The sequence below is a fragment of the Saccopteryx bilineata genome, chromosome 1 (genome assembly GCF_036850765.1).
Source record: "Saccopteryx bilineata isolate mSacBil1 chromosome 1, mSacBil1_pri_phased_curated, whole genome shotgun sequence".
NCBI classification, from domain to species: Eukaryota; Metazoa; Chordata; class Mammalia; order Chiroptera; family Emballonuridae; genus Saccopteryx; species Saccopteryx bilineata.
In genome coordinates this window covers 134729665-134756104 of record NC_089490.1, presented here as the reverse complement: position 1 = coordinate 134756104, position 26440 = coordinate 134729665, and the positions used below count along the sequence as shown (strand labels likewise).

The 26440-nt window shown below is 37.3% G+C and overlaps 1 protein-coding gene across 1 annotated transcript in view; it reads left to right on the top strand.

Moving 5' to 3' along the window:
- Positions 1-508: 508 nt before the first annotated feature.
- ADAM7 (ADAM metallopeptidase domain 7) overlaps positions 509-26440 on the top strand; it is a 113163-nt gene continuing 87231 nt past the window's right edge. Inside the window, 8 exon segments of the mRNA XM_066252634.1 lie at positions 509-560; positions 1530-1633; positions 8992-9068; positions 10236-10314; positions 12350-12423; positions 13369-13514; positions 13517-13563; positions 14844-14897. Of these exon segments, the coding sequence (XP_066108731.1) occupies positions 509-560; positions 1530-1633; positions 8992-9068; positions 10236-10314; positions 12350-12423; positions 13369-13514; positions 13517-13563; positions 14844-14897 (633 nt within the window).

Here is a 26440-nt window from a genome sequence, read left to right as displayed (position 1 = left end):
AGAGAGAGACAGAGAGGAAGGAGAGGGGGGGTGGAGAAGCAAATGGGCACTTCTCCTATGTGCCCTGGCCGGGAATTGAACCCGGGTCCCCCGCACACCAGGCCGAGGCTCTACCGCTGAGCCAACCGGCCAGGGCCCCTCAACCAAAGTTTATATAAACCTTCTTCAATGATTTTTTTTCTAAGACATACATATTTTTTTATCTCTCATAATTCAATTTTTAATACACCAGAAACCCTATTTATAGTAGCAGGCAGAGGGATCCTGTCCGGTCACCCTCTCCACCACCGCAGTGATTGCTTTTAATTAGTACAGGCTGTCCCTCCTTCAGGGTTAGCCGCAAGCACCTCATGAATTGTGTAATGTGATCAAGGAACACTTCCTTCAGTTGGATCAAAATGGTCTATCTCCCGGTTAGGTCCTTCATCCATGCTGTAGAAGCAAGGACAGAGAACTGTGCACATTATTTCTCAAGTACACTCACCCTCTTCTACCAGAATCATTCAGAATGCTTCCCGGGAGTTTATTTTTCACAATTTTACTCTCTTTTCAGATTAAAGGTATGTCTTAATCTTTTCATCAAGGTTTTTTTATTATGCAATGAGGTAATGTCTCTTTAATCACAAAGTTTAAATTGTTAATGATAAACACATTAATAGTCATTGATGATTTTGTTGAGAACACAGCATAGGATTTTGGACTAGATTAGGGCTAATGTTGAGATTCCATGAGTCCATAAAATGCCGTATCACTCTTGAATACTCCGAGTTACAGTGGGAAGAAGGCAAGGGTGAACTGATTGTCTGTACCATGCCAGACAATGCTAGCCATGAGCCACTTTGAATTTTGTATTAAGACTTCCAGTTCACAGATAAGGAAATTGAGACTAATAACTACAGATCAGAGAGATTAGATGTGCAACTCATCGTCATACTGCTAACAAACTGGTGAAACATTGGTTTAAATAAGAGCAGATTCTGAACTCCAGGCTCTTTCCTCAACGTGGCCCTGAATGGAGGGAGTGGGGCTCAGCTCCTAGGTGACAACCATAGTGACAGAAGATGTGTAGATTGTGTTTAATGCTGATTGAGTTGTACCTCAATCCCTTAACAAGGGAAGCCTTCTATTTAGCTACCTGAGTTAAGACTTCAGATGCAACTTTCCCTGGGAGATAAAAACAGTGATTTTCATGAAAACGGTCCACTCTGGGGCAGGCTTCGACAGGTGGCAGAATCAAGAGACAGGCATGAGGAGAATTAGATGACAAAGGTGACAACTGAGAACGAGGTTAAAAGATGGAAGAAGCTGAAAGACGCTGATTTCTTTGCCTCCTCCCAATTCTGCTTATGCCTTCCTCCTCATGTGGAAATACCCATCAGTTTCTCTCCTTGAGAGGTGGGCATGCTAGTTCATGATATTGTACAGGCTGCTGACTGGAAGCAGGTGAACTCTGCAGGAGCACTTCTGTGATCCCACAGCTGTGGGTGAACACTGACGCTGCATGAATCTCCCTCTGTGCTTCCTTTTAGAAAAGGAAGCTGTTGGCATAGAGGGCCAAAAAGGGGTTTATCCTAAGTGACTTCCTCTGATGCGGAAGTGGGATGTTTGGCATACGCATGGTTATGACATACAGGTATAGATTTTGAAATAATAAAATGCATTGCTTTCATGGGCCTGTGGAAAGCATCCCCTCTGTTTCCACTCAGAAGCAAAGGAGAGAGGAGCCTCAATTTTTTTGAGGACCCCAGTCAGCGGACAGCCTGTGCTTGGGGAGGTAAAAGAGGGGTTGAGAGTAAAGCAGCTCCTTGACAGATAAGGAAACACTAAAAATTAAGTTCCAATTGTAGGGAATGCCAGAAAACATTTTTCAGTTTCTGTGTGGCGTTCTCTGACAGCTCTCCAGATGGATGTGCGGTGACTATACCTGCTCCGTGTGGCTGCCGGGAACTGTGCACTCAGGGCGCTCTGCTCTCCCGGGCCCTGAGACACAGGCTGTTTCCTTACAGATCCTGCGGCAAAGTTGGAAGACTTTCATGGGAGCAAAAAGCCTACTTGGCCTGTTGGTTAGAAGGATGTTTAATTAGGTGTTAAAATTTAAAAAAAAAAGTCTATCTTATTTTCAAAAATGATAAATGTTTATTTATGTAGAAAATATATAATGTGCATCATAGGGCACAAGCTTTAAAAGTAGGTTATTTTCCGTTCCAACTGTTGTGAAAGACCTCAATGACTGCTCATAGGTGTTTAATACCAGGCGCTCACATTTTGAGCCCTAGGTTTTCAGCTTGGCCCACAGGGAATGGTGGCCACTTTGCTCCAACCCTCCTTGAGAAGGAAAACCTTTCCCAATGCAGTGACTTCTGTTCCTTCCATCACAGAAGAGCCAGACTTCCAGGCTTTTCCTCATTAGGTTTCTCAGTTGTAGGTCAGGCACATTTCAACTTTCCAAATGGTACTATTGAGCCTTCTTTACATGGCTTGAGATGATTAAAAACCGACTCTATCTGTTGCCTTTGAAAATAATGTCTAAACAGGTTTTCTAATAATCTCCTTACAAGTAGATTTATCTTAAACTCCAATTCTTTTCTCAACTTCTCAAACCTTTTACACGTTGCATGTTGTTACTCAGCTACGTGGACAAAACCAGCTTTCTATCACCCATTGTGTAAAAGCTGGGGGTTCCTCTGGCATATATCACTTAAAACTTATCAAGACCAATATTAACAGTCCCATAATAAATATACAAGGTGAGCCTGAACTGAGGCAGGAAATACAAAGATTGAATTTGGAGTAAGCGCCTTGTTTACCAGGAAGTAAGGAAGTTCCTAAACGAACCAACAAAAAGCCAGAATCACAATAAGGAGAGTATGTTAAAAGAACACAGGAGCTGACTCAAATAGCTTCCAATGGCCAAAGAAGAAAAAATTTGAGCAAAACAAAATACATTAACATAGTTTTGGGTCATAGCAAAGTATAAATTAATATCCATAAAACTATACTGATAACTTGACCAGGTGGTGGCGCAGTGGATAGTGTCTAACTGGGACCTAGAGGACCCAGGTTCAAAACCCTGAGGTCACTGGCTTGAGTGTGAGCTCATTCAGCTTGGACATGAGTTCACCAGCTTGAGCGTGAGGTAGCTGGCTTGACTGTATGATCATAAACATGACCCCATGGTCACTGACTTGAGCCCAAAGGTTGCTGGTTTAAAGCCAAGGTCACTGGCTTGAGCAAGGGGTCTCTCACTCTGCAGTAGCCCCCTGGTCAAGGTACATATGAGAAAGCAATCAATGAACAACTAAGGAACTGCAACAGAGAACTGATGCTTCCCATCTCTCTTCCTTCCTGCCAGTCTGTCCCTATCTCTCTCTCTCTCTCTCTTTCTCTCTCTCTCTGTCTCTCTCACACACTCTCAGAAAAACTATACTGATAAATAAATGGTTTAATAAGTAAATATATGTGGGGGAGGAGAGACTAGACAAATATTTCATACAGAAGAATCAGAAAATGGATGTAGATATTTCCTGCCCAGGAGAGGGAGATAGAACTTCTGACCCTTTAAGCATGAGCTGTGCATAGTGACTTTCTTTCAAAGAATACAATAAAGAAGAAGGAAACGTATAACTTTACAGTGGAGAAAGCTGTCAAATGTGACATCAACCAAGTGACCAAGGTTAACATCACCAATGATGTCATGTTGATATGACGTGATATAAATGGCAGTTTATTTTGTTTTCTCCCAAATCTCCATAACCCCAGTTCAAGCATAAAAAAAGAAAGTCTCAGAAACTAAAGTTGAGGGACAGCCTACAAAATATTTGACTGGTGCTCTTCAAAACTGTCGAAGTCACCACAAACAGGGAAAGTCTGAAAAACTGTCATAGGCTGGAGGAGCCTGAGGAGACATGACAATTAAGTGTAATGTGGTCTGTGGATGTGATCCTACAGCAGTAAAGGAACATCAGACACAAACTAAGGAATCTGGCTGAGCATAGGCTGTCATTGTAATATTGATCTTGGCTTATCAGTAGTGACAAATACACTATAGTAAGGTTAGGATGCCAATGATAGGAAAATTTGTGTTGTGGTATACATGAGAATTTTGGAAATATCTTCCTAACTTTTCTCTAAATCTAAAATGATTTTAAAATAAAAATAAGTTTTAAAATTAAATAAAATTCTAAAATAAAATGAAATATTCTATCTATTAAAACAATGGTAATGACAAGATTAATGATAATTTTATCACATTTGACCATATAAAATAGTTCTTCAATACTAATGTAAAATCCATATTCAAACATTTAAACTTCAAAAAGTTTTGATATACCATCCTGTTACACACACAGACATAGGCACATATCTACACACAAAGGCCATCATGTTGTAAAATGGGATTCAACACTTATTTAAGTAAGCATCTGTTTCTTGTCTGCCCACTGTGAGTACTATGTCTTTATAATAAAGTCCTAACTTTATATTAAACTTGCAATAAAAAAGTCTTAACTGATGCACAGCTCACATTCAACAAACAAAAACTCCCCTTTCTCTCCTTCAAAGCTGCTTCTCTTCACAGGACCCTCCTCTGAGCAGTGACCCAGTTAAACAAACCAGAAATGAGAGGTAATCCCTGACTCCTCTCTTCAGCCTTCCTCATCAATCACCTAGCCTTGTAGATTCTAGCATGTAAATATCCTTCAAAATTATCTGTTCTTCCTTATCCTTGGTGACTTCACTGCCCAAACCACTGGTATTCTATCACACCCTTTACATGCTTCTCCTGCCTACAATCATGATCTCTGCTGATCCCTCACTCAAAATAAGTAAGTCATCTAAAATATCATACCTACTGCATTATTCTGCTTAAACCTTTTGCTTCTCTTTGCTATTAAGGTCTAAGTTCTCTTAAGTGACTTACTAGGCAATACATGATTTGGCTCCTTTTTACCTTTTTACTTCTCGTTTCTACTCAACTTGACTTTCTAACAACACTGAAACTTCTTTGTTTTTCAAACATGTCAAGCTCCTTCCTATCTCAGGACCTTTGTGAGTGCTATTCCTTGTCCCTGACTCCTCCATTCAAAATCCCTGATGCAGTCACTGTGTTTCTCCTATTATGGTGCTTATAATATTCAAGAGCACTTGCTTGATTTTCTTTTTTGTCAAGCTGTGGCTTCATTGGGGCAGCACCTTCTAACTTGTGCACCATTATATTTTCCTTATTATCACTGTGACTTAAATAACAGAAATAGAATAAATGAGTGAACAGTAAACTAAAATATATGTAAGATATATAGCCAATAACTGTGAATCCTAAAATTATAAATAATTCTTATTAATAATAAAGAAATAAAATGCCAGAAAAAGGAAATGGTAAAAAGACATAAATTAGAAATTCATATATGAATATATAAATAACTAAGCAAAAGAAAATGTCAATTCTATCATCAAAAAGAACAATTTATTCACAATAAGTTATTTTGTTATTTTAAAGATCTTATTAATTATAATATTTAAGGCAGGGAAACAAGAACCACTATTCATTTCTAATGAAATCTAAATTTGTACTTCCATTCTTCAGGGTTATCTTGCAAGACTTACCAAAAACTTTACAGTTCTGCTATGTTGTTGACAATGAAATTCTGTCTAACTATAATGAATAGTCCAAATCAAATTTCTGATCTAAGTGTAGATTAAATAAATTCATATTATCCTTTTCAACCATAACATACATGGTGAGACCAGCTCAGCAATAGGTGTGCACAAGAGGAAGGCACTGTAGGACTTAAGAAAAAACACACAAGATAGAACATAAAAAAAAGATGGGTGCAGGGGACTCCCAGCCTCTAGGACTGAGAGCTCAGGTCTCTGCAGCCTCATCATATTTATTTGTTTTTCTAATCATTAAGCAAATTAACAGAGCATGAGCTCAGGTGCTGAGAAGGATGATTAACTAAAACCTTTCAAGTATGCAAAAAATGGCTATAGGGCTCAGATGCTTCCCATTAAACAATCCCATCAGTGCTTGACTGGGTAGTGTTCTGCCCCCGCAGGACTTGGCGTTCCAAAGTACGCACCAGAGATTTCTGTCAGGGCAGCATTCCAATCTCCGGCCATTTTCCTACATGTCCCCCTTTTGGTTTTTGTATAACTCATAAAGAGTTTTTGCAGCCTCATTCTGTATTAATTGTTGGAGGGTTTGTTGCAAGCATCTGAGGACTAAAAAAAGCATATTAAAATAATACATATATCAATGAGACCTCCCAATAATCCAGTACCTCATTGTTCTATCAAAGAAATAGGATTGAGGGATTGCAGACCATCAGCAATGCCATGCACAGTGTTAGAAGCTGATAAAAAATTGTAACTGCATGTTGCATGTTAAAATCATCAGCTTGAAGCTGTGCGATGTCTAAATTAAGATTATGACATCGGACACTATTCCAAGTAAGAGTCTCATTATAACTTGTGGGGTTACACAAAAGGAGGGGTGATTCCAGTCACAGTAAAGTTTAAGTTGTATTTTAGTTAGTAGTTCTTCCCCGAGCAGCAACACCACATTTTCTAAATCTACCAGGAATGTGTTAATTTCTTGATCAATGTGAATTTGACTTCCCCATGCTAAACTAGCATTTTCATGTCATTTTTGAATAAATGCAGTAGTTTGGATACTTTCATGTAAAGCTACTCCTGATATCGCTGCAGCAGTAGTAAGGGCTATAATGCCCATGATAGCAGTGATTAGCATTCCAATAAACTTTTTGGAACATGATTGTTTACCAAAAGATGGACTGTGCGTCATATCTATCTGCCAAATGTGATTTGGTTCCCAGCCTTGGGGATTAATCCCAGGAGGAGATTGTTAATGATTTGATATTTAGGAAATGTGCGTACAATATCTTTAGTCTGTTTCCAAGACAACTGGAATCTAGCACGGAGTCCTGTAGCATTAACATGAGTCAAGTCATGAAACTGACTTGCCTCTGTAAGAGCAGGCATAACCAGTTTGTCAGCTGTAGCATTGCCTGCAGCTAAGGGTTCTGGTAGAACAATATGTGAATGAATATGAGTGATATAGAAAGGGAAGCAGTGTTGTCAGACAGCTCGCTGTAATTGAGAAAAAGGACTAGTAAGAGGTTGCAGTAAAGAAGGTTTTAACAAAGCTGTTTCAATCATCTTTGTGACTTGTACTACTTAAGCAGAATCAATTGTTAACTACTTAAGCAGTTAACAATGTTAACTGGATTGGGAAAATCTTGCAAAGCAGAAATAACAGCATATAATTCACTGTTAAGCAGAAAAACCCGGGGTGGAAATTCATTTCTGTATTGCCCGGTATAGCCAGCACGTCCATTATCAGAGCCATCAGTAAAGATGGTGGGGGCATAGATAAAGGTTCCTGCCAGGTAGTATGAGGTAGAATCCTCATACTTAGGATTTTGAGGATCCACCCCAGGAGCCACTCTCTCTGTAACTGTTACTGGAAAAGCTATCTGTAAAGCATCCAAATCTCCCTCTCTATGTGCCTGTAATATTTCTTGCTGAAGAGCCAATAACTGTGGCAGAGACTCCATAGGTACAAAAACAGGTGGTGGAAGGGGCGGCAAAAGTTCTGCAAAGTCAATGAAAGGAGCAGATGGCAAAGGTTTGTCAACCTTCAGAGCACTTTCAGGCTCAGTGTATTTAGTATCCTCAAATTCTTCATCTCCTCCATCATCATCATCATCATGTTTGTAAAGGTTCTAAAATGGATTTCACTAAGGTCCAAATTGGCCAGATAATAATCTGACTGATGGAACACCTTGAGTATGTAACTTTTTCAACTCTTTCCCTACCTTTTCCCAGTCATGTAAATCTAGACTTACTAAAGTAAGGAACCAAGTACAATGTTTTTCTGTTACTTGTAATAATTCTAAAAGTTTTGCTTCACTGGCTTTAGCCCTGCCAGTCTTCAACAATTAAGAGACAGATATAGGAACAGCATTTCATAACACTGTCCCTGTTCCCCATTGTTACCCTGTATTTTCCTGAGAGTGTCCTTACAACTTACCTGTGATGGACTGAGGCCTCTATTTCCCCTCAGGGTCCAGCAGTTGTTTCCTTACTTTATGTATCACTATGGCAATCCTTCCACTGGTGCCCCACGTTGGGTGCCAATTGCTGAGACTAGCTTGACAATGAGTGTGCACTAGAGGAAGGCACTGCAGGACTTAAGAAAAAAACACACAAGACACAACATAAAGAAAAGATGGATACAGGGGACTCCTAGCCTCTAGGACTGAGAGGCCAGATCTTTGCAGCCTCATTGTATTTACTTGTTTCTTTAATTATTAAGCAAATGTAAAAAAAAAAAAATCATTAAGCATGGGCTCAGGTGCTGAGAAGGATGATTAACTAAAACTTTTCAGGTATGCAGGAAATGGCTATAGGGTTCAGATGCTTCCCTTAAACAATCTCATCAGTGCTTGCCTGGGCAGTGTTCTGCCCCCGCAGGACTTGGCGGTCCAAAGTCCGCACCAGAGACTCGTGTCAGGGCAGCATTCCAATCTACGACCGTTTTCCTACAAATATGTACTATAAAAGTATGCTTATTGGAATAAGAAAATGGTCATAGTCATGATTTACTTTTATGTGAAAAAGCAGGCTATCATACAGTTTCACAAAACTGTTAAAAATACATGAACAGAAGATTTTTTGGAGTTGGAACTGAAAGGACATATAGCATGTATCTCTGGATAAGGGGACAACATAAGTTATTTTATTTTATTTTTAACTAATAATAAAGATCAAAAATTTAATTAAAAACAACTTGAAAGAAAAATCCTGCATAAATTAGCTCTATTATAAATTCCACTTTATCTCTACTTACCATTTTGCCTGAAAGGACAGCTCAGCTGGACTGTTGGGTAGACTCCCTGGTCTTTACCCACCTCCAACCTACACTCAAGGATGACACATACTTAAAATCACATGATGGCTATTGTTTTTCAGGAAACTTATGAAGATGAATTATTATATGAAATAAATCTGAGTGAAAAAACCTTAACACTTCACCTTATAAGATCAAGGTAAGTTCTATTATGGTTAATAACACAGATTTATTAGTCCATAATATTATAGTTTTATAAAAATTGCCAGTGAAGTGAATTCCTCAAGTCATTGTTGTCTGTACATAACCTTAATTCTTACCCTTCTAATATAAGCCCCCTCATTTCAACAGCTTACCAATTATAGTAAAGTTTTCCAGTCCCTAAATTACTCCCTATTTGAGGTACTGAAGTACTTTGACCTCCATCTACCCTAAAAAGAGAGTTGATGCATCACTGCTTTGTAAATCAGTAGAACAAAAGAAATTTTTAATCTCAGTTATTTAAAAAGATATCAAACCAAGTTCTGTTTATACAAAGAGCAAAGTTGAAAGAATTTTATAGTGAACATTTATATACCCAGTAAATATATGTATGCTCATAATCATATCAAGATAGACATATACACATATACCCATTAATATTTTTATGCTTGTTTATATTATAATTCCTTGTCTATCCATCCATCCATTATTTTTATGCATTTCAAATTATATTGCAGACATCAAAATAATTCCCCCTAAAAAACAAGCATATCCTTAGAGTTTAATATTTGTTTAGTTTTCTTTTTTGATGTAAAACTTTTTGTAATGAAATACACAACCATGAAGTTTACATTCATGGAATTTTGATAAATGTGCATACCTCTGTTATTTAAACTATAAAAATGAACTATAAAGGTTACTTTTATCTGTAATGGTTTTTTTCTTCATTCTTGAAGGCCATTTTTTTGTAGATATGAAATTATGGGTTGACAGAATTATTTTTTTCTTTTGGTAAAAGAAACTGACATTTTTCCTTCTCCTGTGACTTTTATAGTCTCTAATGAGATTTTTCTTTTACATAATTTTGACCCTTAAGGTAAGTGATTTTTACTCAGGTGATATATTCTCCAGGTTCTTCCCACAGTGTCACCTTGCTAAAAATGCCAGAATTTTTTTCTGTCTCCTCTGCTTCTTGACCAAACCATGAAATCTGGGTAGAAAGGTTTCTCGTGTGAGCGGGGTTGATTTTGCTTATCTATTTCTAGCACATGAGGACTTCCTGGGATTGGAAAACAGCCTGGAGGCTTCTCACTCACATAGTTGGTTTTATATATTAACTGTTTAAAATGAGTAAATCTCAGTCCCTCTCTGTCTTCTTTACCAGGGACTTCCTCGCCTCAAATTACAGTGAAACATACTACTCCAGGAAGGGAGAAGTGATCACCAAGCATCCTCATACAGTGGTACCTTATAGAACCTTCCTATGTTTCTTCACTGAAACTATCATTTCCTCATGTGGTTTTGCAAGCCAATTCTAGCTTTACAAGCAGCTTCAGAAACTGTTACATCAGAAGTGAATCCTGCATTGATTATTGTCACTGAATGATCCTAGCATAGAAAATATGACCTTTTGGCCCTGGCCAGTTGGCTCAGCGGTAGAGCGTCGGCCTGGCGTGAGGGGGACTCGGGTTCGATTCCCGGCCAGGGCACATAGGAGAGGCGCCCATTTGCTTCTCCACCCCCCCCCTCCTTCCTCTCTGTCTCTCTCTTCCCCTCCCACAGCCGAGGCTCCATTGGAGCAAAGATGGCCCGGACGCTGGGGATGGCTCCTTGGCCTCTGCCCCAGGTGCTAGAGTGGCTCTGGTCGCGGCAGAGCGATGCCCCGGAGGGGCAGAGCATCGCCCCCTGGTGGGCAGAGTGTCGCCCCTGGTGGGCGTGCTGGGTGGATCCCGGTCAGACGCATGCGGGAGTCTGTCTGACTGTCTCTTCCCGTTTCCAGCTTCAGAAAAAAAAGAAAGAAAGAAAGAAAAAAAAGAAAATATGACCTTTTGAGCTCTAAAGGAGACAGATAACTGCAAAACAAGTAAACCAATGACTACTAACATATTTTTCTTTACCAAACTGATTTCTAACCTCAGAAGTCTGGAGGAAGGGTGAAGCAAGACACCAAATGAGTATAGGCACCTTGATGAGGTTGTAACCAAGCTAAATGGATAAAACCTAAATAACTGACACGATTGAAAACTCTCCAGCTAACTGACCCTAAGAGAGTCACATCCATGGGTCCCACCCCCCTCATGCACCAGCACAGAGGCTTCCCCTCATTCTCCAAATCAATCTTTGATTATTTTTTATTAGTACTTTTTCAGTGGATACAGGTTTTATTTTTTATGACTTTACTCACTTTTCCAGAACATGCCCTCTGCAACCTTCTAACCAGTGAAACCATTATTTTTTCTTTCAAAAAGGATACTTTTAAAACCTATTTTCTCTATTTAAAGCAGCTGTCAACTGTGAAATCTAAGTTATCATGAAACCTTTATAAAGTAGAACAGGGAGAAAAGTGGGAAGCATTCTGGTGTGCAGGGGTGGTGGTTGGCCTGTGAGGGTCTGAGGTCCCTGGAGGACCTTGACAAGTGCCACATATAGGCGGCAGTTGAACAGATGAAAATGGTGAAGGGAGTTATTACCTGCTATGGACGGAGCATCAAGAAGGCTGTAATAAAGAAATTAGCTTGGTTGAAGGAAAGAGTGAGACTTAATTTCAACAATCATCAAAAACTTTGTCTTATCCTGTCAGAGAAAGACAAACAGCACATGATCTCAGTTATATGTGGAACCTAATGAGCAAAATAAACTAACATGCAAAACAGAAACAGAGACATGGATACATGAAACAGATTAACAGCTGTCAGAAATGGGGGGGTTGGGGGAGCTGGATGAAGGAAGGTAAAGAGATTAGCCAAAATAACCTAAACATAACACATAGACACAGACAGCAGTGTGGTGACAGTCAGAGGGCAAGGGGGTGGGCAAAGGGGGAAACATGGGGACAGAACTCAACTTTGCTCTGGGCAGTGGTTGTATGGTGCAGCATGCTGATAATGTTTTGTTGAGTTGTACAACTGAAACCTGTATGGTTTTGTGAATCAATGTCAGTCCAATAAATTTAATTTTAAAAAAACAGCAAACGTTGGCTTGATTTCATAGACAACTCAACTGCAGAAAAATTATAACAGAAGCGGTAGTTTGGCATAAATTATAAGATGGATAACAGTAGTAATATTACAGAAAATAATTATGCAATTAAAATATAAAAATTTTAAAGTAGTTTCAAATTTTTTCAAATGAAAGAATGCAATCAATGAGTGCATGAGTAAATATAAATACAGTTTGTAAGAATGAAATACTGATACACTGTAAACACAAAATATATAGATATTTTATTTATATATCACTCTATGTACTTATATCAAATAGTGTCTTCATCTGTTTTAGGATCACTGTTATTATCAAGGATCTGTTATACATGAGTATGATTCTGTGGCCAGCATCAGCACATGCAATGGTCTCAGATAATGCATAGTATCTTTCTATTTTCTTTACAAATTTTTCTATGGATTTTTAAAGAAATGGATTTCTCATCTTTCTTTTTAACAAAGCTTGTAAATAGAATTAAGTGGAAAAAGGCTACTGTGTGTTTTCATCATAAGTATCCACTTTGTTCATTGTTTATGCTCACTTTTGACAAAAAGATGTCTAATGCCAGCCCTAAGCAAGACAAGTTTTTCATTGTGTGATCAAAGGATTCAGAGTTGGAAGACCCTGGAAATCTCATGTTACAGGTCAGGATACTGAAATCAGAGACTTGCTCCTGAACATTCTATTTGCTAGTGGTAGAACTAAGTCCAAAGCAGGTCTCCTAACTTCTGATCCTGTGAATTCCTACCACACTACACAGTGTTTTCAGTCCCTAGAAAGTAAAAATGTCAGAAATAAAGCCTGTAAAAGTTCTCTATATAAATCTGTGGCTCAAGAACAAAGAAGAAAGATATGGAGAGGCAAAGGGTAGGAGAAATAGAAACTCTGTCTCCCTTGATGATGACTTGAGTAGTTCTGAGTATTTTCAAGCACTAGAACCCCTTTAATAACAAAATTATTGCATAATAGTATTTGGACTTTAATATATACTCTACAATTAATCTGAGATTTGCCAGAGATCAACAATACTAGGTAAGAGTTGCTGCTCTATCTAATGCTTCAAAGTAGAGACTGGGCCATCCAAAAAACTTCCAAAAATTCCATATGAGGTGACTCTTTCAAAACATTATGAATTCAACCAAAGACCACATATTATCTCCATATCTTTATCACTCAAAACACCTGGCTGCATGATCATGAGGCTCTGCCATTATATAGTTCTCCTTTCTTAAAAGGCAACATTAATAAAAATGAAATAGAGTGATTTTGTGTAGCAATGTAGTATTAAAAAGTCTTAACTATACATTATATTTCCATAGGGGATTCTTCAGGTTATATGACCAAAGGTACCTCGTTGAACCAGTGAAATATTCAGGTGAGGAAGAACATTTGGTGTTCAAATATGAACCAGAGAAGCAGTATGCTGCTAATTTTTCTTGTATAGAGCTCAATTTAATCAAGAAGTTGTTCCAAACAATACTACTAAATCCATGGAAGACTTCAAAATGAAAGTGAGTGCTTTGTTTTTTAAATGTTTTTCTCTATTCCTTTGTAACCTTAACATAATAATTATAAACCCAATGAATGAAGTAAACGTACAACCTGAGTCAAACTCTTTATTGTTTGAAATCTGAAGTGTCAAACATTTGTGTTTGTTACATATATAGTAAGTGACTGTTCCTATAGTAAATCTCAGTTTATCCCATTGATTTCAAGGAAGGAAGTTATCTACAATGATATATATAGGTGTATAGAGTAAGGCTATAAGTGGTTGGAAAGATGAAATTTACAATGTCTTGAAAACTACCCTAGATATTGTCTGCTCTTGTCCTCTCTGCCATTATAAACCAGATTCTCTCCCTTTCATCATGTCAAATGTTCTAACTGTTAAGGAAATTGAAAGTAATAATAAGTTTAATTCTGGTGAGATGATTGCACAAGGAGGTCCTCTGTATTTTAGGATTTTCTCTACAACAAACTCTTCTCTTCCTTAAATCCCCACTGTTGTTAGCCTATTAGCACCAAGAATGTTCCTTTTCTCACATATCGATGGTGCCAGACAGGGTCTGAATTATACTAAATCCTTAATGGATATTTTTTAATTGAATCAATGAATCAATTAATGAATAATTACTTAGTTCACATAAGAATGATCTAGTCTCTGAAATATCTGCCCCTGGTTTATTCTCAGACAATACACAGGTACATCAATGCATGCCACTGAAAGCTTGAAAACTTAGAATTTCTTAGTATTGCCTTTTTGTAAAAGATCTATAATTAACAACTTTTATACATGTTTGCTTAGAATTGAGACTACCGCAACATAGGAGATTCGGAGAGAGAGCAGGGGTAAGTGGTAACCTATCAGTCCCGTTAGACTGACTATAGCTAATAGTCAGTTCTGGATTGGTTCTGAGCTGTGTAGATGGGTGCTACTTTTTTTTTTTTACAAGAGCTTATTTAGTAAGCATTTACTTTGTACATAAAAAAACCCCACTAAATGTTAAAAAGTAGGTTTATAACTTTTTATTTATAACTCATTTTATTTGAAAGACTAAATCCAGAAAAAAGGGATAATGAAATATGAAATATTATTTGAAGTTTATTACAATCTGATGTACAGGGACACATGTTTTAATAATATAATGGGTTTTAGTTAGATAACTTCCTAGAGTTATTAACTATACTTCTATATCTTACCTTGTACTGATAAAATTAAAATTTCTTACATTGCAAATGTTAGCTAAAATAAATATCAACTGCTTTATAAAAATATTTTATGAATTTCCAGATCATTCATAAAAAAAAGTATATTGAACTATTCATTTTTGCTGATGGTGACGTGGTAAGTTTTAAGATGAACATCTGCTGTTCATTCATTCTTATGAAACTAGATTTAAAATTCTAACAACAAAAATATTAACCAGAATTTTATTCTGGGCTCAATCTGTTTTTAGCTTCCCAAAATGGATTTATATAAGAGATGATTGGGCCCTTTGGCAAGACAGTAGACTAAGCAAAAATAGAACTACCTGTCTCAGTACAAATATATGAAAATGCTGAACAACATAAAAAGTTAAAACTATATTTGTATTCTGTAGTGAGCTCAAAGAAAAGAAATACACACCTGTGAAACCTCTCCTAGTGCTAAAAATGAGAAAAACATCTTGTTAGAGTAATAAATAAAATTCAAAGGTTTGGTGATCCACAATATGTAGAATATTGTGCATGAAGCCCAGAGCCAGGAATGGCTGGCTCATCCCTGAAAAAGGAACAAGAAAAATTCTGTGTACTAAAAATGTAAAAAGAAAGGAAATATTTTGTCTGCTTGTGGCAAGGGCAGGAAAATATTATGTATGGTAAAAGCAAAAAATCTTAAACCTGTGTCATGCATGGTGTGGGGCATGATGTTATATATTGTTTTCAGATGCAAAAATGCCAAGCAAAGGTCTTAACATAAAAATTGATTAGAGAACTGCTAGAACCCAAATCAAACATGCTCTTTAAAGACATTTTTGTAATCGTGGATCAGACTAACCATGTGAGAAATAGTCAACCAACGCAATGAAAAGGAAAATAAGCTCTCTAAGAATAATAAATCATCTGATGATATTTCAGATTATAAACCTAACATCTTCTTCTAAGAAGATACACAACAAAAACAACAGGATTGCAGAAAAAGTAAGGGTTTTTTCTTCCATTTAACAGAACATTTTAGGCTAAGCAAAAAGAAAAAAAAAGAATTCAACAAAAATGGAAAAGACTTGAACATAGAAATATGTTTGATTTACTCATTTGATAAAATACCTCGTACACAGAAAATAGACAATATGTATTTTTTCAAGTGCAGATAACATATCTTCAAAAATTAAACTGAAGTCCTGGCCGGTTGGCTCCGTGGTGGAGCATTGGCTAGGCATGTGGAAGTTCCCAGTTCCATTCCTGGGAAGGGCACAAAGGATAAGCACCATCTGCTTCTCCACTCCTCCCCCTCTCACTTTTCTCTCTTTCTCTCTCTCCTCCCCTCCTGCAGCCAATGATTAATTAGAACGAGTTGGTCCCGGATGCTGAGGATGGCTCTGTGGCCTTCACCTCAGGTGCAAAAATGTCTCTGGTTGCAACAAAGCAAGTAGCCCAGATGGGCAGAGCATCGTCCCCTAGTGGGCTTGTTAGGTGGATCCCGGTGGGGGTGCATCAGGGGTCTGTCTCTGCCTTCCCCTTGTCTTACTAAAAATTTTAAAAATTAAACTGATATTTTGCCACAAAGAAGGTAAAAGGAAATAAGGAAGAGTAGATATTATAGAGATTACTTTTTTAAAAAACTAGAACCAGATTTGAAACTATAACAAAATTATTAAATGAATCCGATTAAAAGATCATTGGTTTGAAAATTAAAAGCAAAATATATTTTCAAATATTAAGTGACTAAAAAAATACACCTGAAATTATGACATATTTATAGCAAAAAAAAAGAGAGAAAAGACTAGTATAAATAAAATTTATTAGATGTGAGTGGCATAGCCGTTTTTAGTAGGACATTTGAGGACAAACATTTCTATTAAAAAAAGACAAGAAAGCCTGACCAGGAAGTGGGTGCAGTAGATAGAGCATCAGGTTGGGACACCGAGGACTCAGGTTTGAAACCCTGAGGTCACCGGCTTGAGTGCAGGGTCACTGGCTTGAGCATGGGAACATAGACATGACCTCATTTATGCTGGCTTGAGACCAAGGTCGCTGGCTTGAGCAAAGGGTACCTCTCTCTGCTGTAGCCCCCCAGTCAAAACAGATATGAGAAAGCAATCAATGAACAACTAAGGAGCCGCAATGAAGAATTAATATTTCTCATCTCTCTCCCTTTCTGTCTGTCCCTACCTGTCCCTCTCTCTGTCTCTTTGTCTCTGTCACAAAAATAAAAAAGAAGAAGTGTAATGAACTAAGAGTCAGATAGAAAATAAAACACAGTAAATTCAAAAAATATAGAAGGAAGAAAATGATTTTGACAATGAGTAAAACTAATAAAAGATACAGTCAAAAAACACAATTGAGTAGATCAACAAAAACAGATCGTAATTCTTTGAAAAGATTAATGAAATAGAGAAACTTCTAACAATATTTATTAAGAAAAAATAAAAGTACAAGTAAAATTAGAAATAAAAGGAAAATATCACTATAAACATTATAGAGGTTCTACATCATTTAAAAAAATTTACAACCTTGAGCCAATAAATTTATGAGCAGAAGCATGTAGTATATAATGTAACCTAGCTGACTCAAGAAGAAACAGAAAACTTCACAAAGATCATAACAAGTTTTAAAAATTAAATAAGGAGTCCACAGTCTATGAACTAATAAAGACATGGCTCAGATGAGTTTAAAGACAAATTTTGTCAAAATGTGTTTAACAGTTAACCCTACCTTTTACAAACTTTTCTGAAGACTAAGAAAAGAGGAAAAATTCTGCATATATTTTATAGTTATTATAACCTTCACATTAGTTACCTGCTGCTACTTAACAATCTACCTAAAACATAGTGTGGATCACTTACACTTCAGTAACCCAATGACTGCACCGACCAGGCTGATTGGCTGGTGGAAGACAGTGTCAGTCACTGATTGCAGGACAGTGTTGGGTCTCAGTTGGCCACCTGTTTCCAGCAGGCTTGCCTGCTTCTCACATCTGAGCTTGGTATCAAAGCATCAAGAAAGAAGCCTGGCTCAGTGTTTCAGAGCTTTGCAAACTTCGGCTTGTATTACATTAATTAATATTTCATTCACCAAAGTCACATGGCTAGGCCTAGAAGTGATGTTAGAGAGAACTACACAAGAGTGTGGATATCTAAAAGAGAGACTCCTTAGAAGGTCATTACTGTAATTTATGGCATTGATAACACAGTCATAAAATGAGGTAAAATTATAAGCCAATTTCACTTATAAACACAGCTTCAAATATCCTAAAATATTTGCAAACCCAATTCAGCACATATTAAAAAAGTTTACATGATCATGAAGGTATATAATCATGCAATTTTTAAAACCATGGAATTATCTCAAATATCATATCATATCTATAGTTCAAAATTTATAATAAAACTCTCAACAAATAAGAAATGAAAGAAAATAAAGAATATTTACCAAGATCCTATCTTGTGTAAACATTGAATTTAATAATGAAATATTGGAGTATTTTTCTACAAAGTTGGGAACAAGATACACCTGTTCATGGTAAATAGATTTTTTCAACACATTTGCTGAAATTCCTAGCCAATGTTAAAAGAGAAAATATAAGATCTATGTTAATTAAAAAGATATAACATTATTGCACCATTAAACAATAGGAGAAACTACAATTAAGCTATAAATTTTCTAAAAAATGAATTCATAAGATCTAGGCACTAATCAATACATAGGCTTACATTAGCATTTTGGTAAGAACAAGTTAACTAACTTTTTAAAAGATTGCTAAGATAAACTTTATTCTTAACAACAATTGATTAGTAAAGACTAACAGGGTATTTTGGTAAGATAGACAAGGAAAAGCAAAGGCAGCTTTGGAAAACAAGTGGAGGGTTTTGCACGTCTTTAAGGCAGAGTGATGAGCTTTAAGCAACCAAGCAGAGCGAGGGTGTGGATGTGTGTACTCAGAGGCAGTGAGCTGAAAGAGAAAGCAGAGCACAAATGTCTTATTCTGTGTGGGGACACGAAACATTTAATAAAGGCTTTGAAATAAATGTGCAAAGGACCCATACCCCTACCCATACCCTTACCCCATGGATAGAAATCAATGACTGATAAATTACCTTGTTCCTGTGATCCTGAGATAGCTTCAGAATCTCTCTCAACTGTGTTTTTTAGACAGCCTTGCAAATTCATCCACAGGAATTCCCGAGTGAAAACATATTCATTGTCTAGAATTTAAGGGAATGGTGGCAAAAGAGAAGCCTGTGCACAACAGAAGTATAGAGGATAATAGAAACCATGATGATAAGACAGTTTAGAGAGAAAATGGTTAATATTAAATGTGAATAAGATGGCCAAGAAGATGAGGAAAATATGTTCAATGAATTGATAATTAAGAGGACATTTATGGATCTATTAAGAATAATTTCAATGGAATAATAACAGTCAAGCCAATGAGTATTGAGTTGAGGACTGGGTGGGAGATGATAATGGAAGAGATTCTAATGGTATATCTTTGAGGTATATAGATATTTAACATAATAGGTCAGCATTCAAAGGTAACTAAAGGATACTTGCAAAATTCAGAAAAGGCATATTTTTTATTTTTATTAGGTAAGACGCTTGAGCATTTGCATTTGTCTTTACAAGATACCTTATGCTATTACTAAGTATATTTTATCACACCTAAATTAATAATGCTGAAAATAAGGTTATGATAGCAAAATAGAGAATCCATCTGTAAAAAGAGAACAGAAGTCAAAATAGACCAGAGCAGGAAAACCGGTGTTGCCTTCCTAGTCTTTTCCCAGAAAGAAAGGAAGCCACAGTTCTGTGGCTCTTTCCTCACACAGACCGGCTCCAGGTGATCCTTGACTATATGCTCCGTAGTTTGTGACCACCATGGACACAGAAGAACTAGTAAAGTTGCTATCTTCTGACAACATAATGGTTGCTGTGGAGCTTTAATAACTTGTTTAATCAGTATGATAAATATGAATTCTAAAGAACGCTTGTTAGTTGACTTGATAAATCATGTAATATAATGTAATGGGACAAAGTTAAAAATATTTAAAGTAGTTGCTAAGTTGAAGAATGTCTTTTGATAGTGCTGTGTCTATTTTATATAAAAAATATGGTTCTGCGTAAGTTGCCCAGATTTTTAGCCGACTAGAAGGAATGCCAATAAACTTTTTTCTTTGAAAATCTGTTGAGTGACGTCACGGAAATGGCGCCGTGAGAAGCGCGTCCGACAGCTCTCCCCTAAATCACAACAAATTTATCAACTAGAAACAGAAAAATTTATCCTCGGAGCATTCCGGAGTTCCACACAAACTGAAAGCAAAAGGACTGTTATCACTTGAATCTGAGAGACGAGGGTGTGGAGGAAGCTACCGCAGCAGCGACGCTCATTCAAGCCGCGAGGGAGTGCGCCTGCGGTGAGTCAGCCCATATACTTGGGAACCGCGAGCCGCCGCGAGCGTCCCACGCAAGCCGCCACCGCGAGCCGCCGCGAGCCCCCGCGAGCGGCCGCCGCGAACCGCCGTGAGCAGCCGCGCACGCGCCCGGTCCGGTTAAGCACCGCTGATGTTCCCAGCAGCCCACACACTGCGAGTGGGGGTCGCCGGCCACTGGTGCCCGGAGCGCCCCATTCGCGCGCGTGCCTTGGGCATTCCACGCGCCCAGGGCGCCCTGCTGGCCCACACACCCAGGGGGCTCCATTATCCTGCGCCTGGTGCGGTCCGCCAGCGGCGGGGCGAGCGAGAGAGGCTTGGGAGATTCTCTCCGTGGGCGGGGCACCTCACCCAGCCATTTGAGCTAACAATCAAGCGTTGGGGGAGGGGCGCGCACAGGCAGCCTAAAATACCTTCGGAAGCACAGCTGCGACCCAATCACTGAAATTAGCTTAACCCATAAAATCTGCGCACCCTCGGTTCTAATTGATAAGATCTCTCTCAGTTCAGCGATCCAAGACAAGAGGCGTGATATTTTTTAGTGCCTCTCGCTAAAGGGGCGGGGGCAACTTCTGATTGATAGAGCCTCCATATTCAGGGATAAACGCTAACAAGAAGGACTTGGCAGATAATAAGGTCTATACTACACTAGTCGTAAGCAGAGACTAGTGCCTCTTCTTCCCTGCAAAAACAGGCTACAAAGTGTGGAAAGCCTGGGTTGAGAGGTCCAACTGAATGATAGGCGCTGAACAGTCACCTTGACAACAATTGACTCCCACCCCCGCCTGATTACACTGGAGGCCCTGACTCCCAGAGCCTTTCCCAAAGCCTTGCACTGAGTGGGGATAGAGTGGGGATTTCCCAGCTCTTTGAGCCTCTTACTCCCCAGGCAGAAGCAGTTGCAGCCTTATAGCTGGATCACCAGGCTGCTAATTCAGAAAGGGGGGACTAGGAGAGAGAATCCAGGAAAGCAAACTCTCTCATCGTTGGACCCTGCAAACGCCAACAAGCCTTTACTTCCAGCAAGACTAAAGCCAATTATATGACATTGCCATAGAATCCCATCAACTGCAAATCCCTACCTAAGAGTGACACAGGGGCAGAGCCTGGGGTACAGAGTCACCGACTAGGAAGAGGGAGAGAAAAGAAAAAGGAAGAAGTTAACCTCTCAAAATCAAGAAAAACCCACAGACTTTACAACTTGATCCACTAATTTTTTTTTGTTGTTGTTGTTGTTTGTTTCTTCTATTTTTTTGCCTTTATTTCCTCCACCTCGGTCCTTCTATTCTCTGCCCATCTTATGCTTCCCCTTTCTTGAACTACACTACCCATGAGTGTTGCATTTTATTTCTCTTCTTTATCCTCACCCTCCTTTAAGGTTATACTCCAAAACACTTAACTCTCACTCTCTCCTCTTTTGTTTTTTTTTTGTTTTTTTTTTGTCTTGCTTTATTTTGTTTTTTTCTCCTCCTATTTTATTTCTTCCTTCGTTTTTCTCTTTTTCTTATTTTTTCCTTTCTATTCGTTTTTTCTTTTCTCATTTTACTTTCCTCCATATAATCCTCAATCACGAACAAATTAGTTAATTTGGGACTCAAGGCTTTATTTCTCTTTTTTGCTTTTGTTTTTATTTTTTTTTCTCTTGTTTGTTTATTTTGTGGCATTTTGGGTCCTCCCAACCCAAGGTCTCCATTGTATTTAGTCTTTGCTCCACTTAATACAACAGATTTTTACTTATTATTTTTATTTTTTCTTCTTTATTATTCTTTTTTGGTCCTTTTTTCTGATTCCCTCTTATCCCTCTCATTATATCTCTTAGTTGACCATCACTTACAAGCAAATCATCTTATGCTTGTCTAAGATTTTCTTCCTTTTTTTTTTCTTTTTTGCATTTAGTAGGTCCCTACTCCCTTTTTTTTGCCCCTTGAACTCTTCAACCCAAATCAGGCCCTCCATTATAGGCACGATATTTCCCTGAGGAGGGGAGAGGAGGAAAAGAGAAGAGAGAAAAAAAGGGGGAAATAATAAATTATTACTGTTTTTTTTTATGGGGTGTTTTACCCTTTTTTTTTTCTTTTTACTCTTTATTAATTCTAATTAGTGCTATCAATAAGACCACCCTCAGATGCCGATAAGAAAGAGGAAATCGAATATTATGGATACAAAAGAAAGAGAGGTAACAGAAATAGATGTGGAAAAATCTATGGAGAAAAGACTTAACATATTGGACGCCTTGGAGCTAAATGACAGAGAATTTAAAATAGAAATCTTAAAAATACTCAGAGATATACAAGAAAACACTGAAAGGCAATATAGGGAGATCAGAAAACAACTCAATGAACACAAAGAATATATTACCAAGGAAATTGAAACTATAAAAACAAATCAAACAGAAATGAAAAACTCAATTCACGAGCTGAAAAACGAGGTAACAAGCTTAGCTAACAGAACAGCCCAGATTGAAGATAAGATTAGTGAAATAGAAGACAAACAACTTGAGGCACAACAGAGAGAAGAAGAAAGAGACTCAAAAATAATAAAAAATGAGAAAGCCCTACAGGAATTGTCTGACTCCATCAGAAAGAATAACATAAGAATAATAGGTATATCAGAGGGAGAAGAGAAAGAAAATGGAGTGGAGAATATACTCAAACAAATAATAGACGAGAACTTCCCAAGCCTGTGGAAGGAACTAAAGCCTCAAATTCAAGAAGCAAACAGAACACCAAGTTTTCTTAACCCCAACAAACCCACTCCAAGGCACATCATAATAAAGATGACACAAACCAATGACAAAGAAAAAATTCTCAAGGCAGCCAGGGAAAAGAAGAGTACAACATATAAAGGAAGGCCTATTAGATTATCATCAGATTTCTCAGCAGAAACTCTACAAGCTAGAAGAGAGTGGACCCCAATATTTAAAGCCCTGAAAGAGAGGAACTTTCAGCCAAGAATACTATACCCATCAAAGCTATCCTTCAAGTATGAAGGAGATATAAAAACATTCACAAATACAGAAAAGATGAGAGAATTTATCAACAGAAAGCCCCCACTCCAGGAAATACTAAGGGGGGTTTTCCAACCAGATTCAAAGAACAAAAGAAAACAACACCACAAGTAAAAGCTCCACCAAGAATACAATAAAACCAAACTTAAACTGTGACAACAAAGGAAAAAAAGGGGGGAGAGGATGGAGATTAACAGTAGCAAAGGATGATGAAGTGCAGAAATACTTATAAGATAGGGTACTACAATGAATATGGTAGGTACCCTTTTCATTGCTTAATGGTAACCACCCTTAAAAAAACCACCACAAAAACACTTGACTTAAAAAAGGTAGCAACAGAGGAAAGAAGTATGGAACACAAACAAACAAAAACAAATGATAGAAAAACAAAAGAGAAGAATCAAACTAGATACAAAACTAACAGAAAGCAATTTATAAAATGGCAGTAGGGAACCCACAAGTGTCAATAATTACACTAAATGTAAATGGATTAAACTTACCAATAAAAAGACACAGAGTAGCAGAATGGATTAAAAAAGAAAATCTAACTATATGCTGCCTACAAGAAACACATCTAAGCAACAAGGATAAAAACAAATTCAAAGTGAAAGGCTGGAAAACAATACTCCAAGCAAACAACACCCAAAAAAAAGCAGGCGTAGCAATACTCATATCTAATAATGCTGACTACAAGACAGAAAAAGTACTCAGAGACAAAAATGGTCATTTCATAATGATTAAGGGGAAGTTGAATCAAGAAGACATAACAATCCTTAATATATATGCACCAAACCAAGGAGCACCAAAATATATAAGACAGCTACTTATTGACCTTAAAACAAAAACTAACAAAAATACAATCATACGTGGAGACCTCAATACACCGCTGACGGCTCTAGATCGGTCATCCAAACAGAGAATCAATAAAGATATAGTGGCCTTAAACGAAATACTAGAACACCTGGATATGATAGACATCTACAGGACACTTCATCCCAAAGCGACAGAGTATACATTTTTCTCTAGTGTACATGGAACATTCTCAAGAATTGACCATATGTTGGGCCACAAAGACAATATCAGCAAATTTAGAAAAATTGAAATTGTACCAAGCATATTTTCTGATCATAAAGCCTTGAAACTAGAATTCAACTGCAAAAAAGAGGGGGAAAAACCCACAAAAATGTGGAAACTAAACAACATACTTCTAAAAAATGAATGGGTCAAAGAAGAAATAAGTGCAGAAATCAAAAGATATATACAGACAAATGAAAATGAAAATACGACATATCAGAATCTCTGGGATGCAGCAAAAGCAGTAATAAGAGGAAAGTTCATATCACTTCAGGCCTATATGAACAAACAAGAGAGAGCCGAAGTAAACCACTTAACTTCACACCTTAAGGAACTAGAAAAAGAAGAACAAAGACAACCCAAAACCAGCCGAAGAAAGGAGATAATAAAAATCAGAGCAGAAATAAATGAAATAGAGAACAGAAAAACTATAGAAAAAATCAATAAAACAAGGAGCTGGTTCTTTGAAAAGATCAACAAAATTGACAAACCCTTGGCAAGACTCACCAAGGAAAAAAGGCACAGGACTCATATAAATAAAATCCAAAATGAAAGAGGAGAGATCACCACAGACATCATAGAAATACAAAGAATTATTGTAGAATACTATGAAAAATTATATGCCACCAAATACAACAATCTAGAAGAAATGGATAAATTCCTAGAACAATACAACCTTCCTAGACTGAGTCATGAAGAAGCAGAAAGCCTAAACAGACCAATCAGCAGGGAGGAAATAGAAAAAACTATTAAAAATCTCCCCAAAAATAAAAGTCCAGGCCCAGACGGTTATACTAGTGAATTCTATCAAACATTCAAAGAAGACTTGGTTCCTATTCTACTCAAAGTCTTCCAAAAAATTGAAGAAGAAGCAATACTTCCAAACACATTTTATGAGGCCAACCTAACCCTCATACCAAAACCTGGCAAGGATGGCACAAAAAAAGAAAACTACAGACCAATATCTCTAATGAATACAGATGCTAAAATACTAAACAAAATACTGGCAAACCGAATACAACAACATATTAAAAAAATAATACATCATGATCAAGTGGGATTCATCCCAGAATCTCAAGGATGGTTCAACATACGCAAAAACGGTTAACGTAATACACCATATCAACAAAACAAAGAACAAAAACCACATGATCTTATCAATAGATGCAGAAAAGGCTTTTGATAAAATACAACACAATTTTATGTTTAAGACTCTCAACAAAATGGGTATAGAAGGAAAATATCTCAACATGATAAAGGCCATATATGATAAACCATCAGCCAACATCCTATTAAACGGCATAAAACTGAGGACTTTCTACCTTAAATCAGGAACAAGACAGGGTTGTCCACTCTCTCCACTCTTATTCAACGTGGTGCTAGAAGTTCTGGCCAGAGCAATCAGACAAGACAAAGAAATAAAAGGCATCCATATCGGAAAAGAAGAAGTAAAGCTATCACTTTTTGCTGATGATATGATCCTATACATCAAAAACCCGAAGGACTCCACAAAAAGATTATTAGAAACAATAAACCAATACAGTAAGGTCGCAGGATACAAAATTAACATACAAAAGTCCATAGCCTTTCTCTATGCCAACAATGAAATATTAGAAAACGAACTCAAAAAAATAATCCCCTTCACGATTGCAACAAAAAAAATAAAATACCTAGGAATAAACATAACAAAGAACGTAAAGGACCTATATAATGAAAATTACAAAGCATTGTTAAGGGAAATCGAAAAAGATACAATGAGATGGAAAAATATTCCTTGTTCTTGGATAGGAAGAATAAATATAATCAAAATGGCCATATTACCCAAAGCAATATACAAATTTAATGCAATTCCCATCAAAATCCCTATGAGATTTTTTAAAGAAATGGAACAAAAAATCATCAGATTTATATGGAACTATAAAAAACCCCGAATAGCCAAAACAATCCTAAGGAAAAAGAATGAAGCTGGGGGCATTACAATACCTGACTTTAAACTATATTATAGGGCCACGATAATCAAAACAGCATGGTATTGGCAAAAAAATAGACACTCAGACCAATGGAACAGAATAGAAAGCCCAGAAATAAAACCACATATATATGGTCAAATAATCTTTGATAAAGGGGCCAACAACACACAATGGAGAAAAGAAAGCCTCTTCAACAAATGGTGTTGGG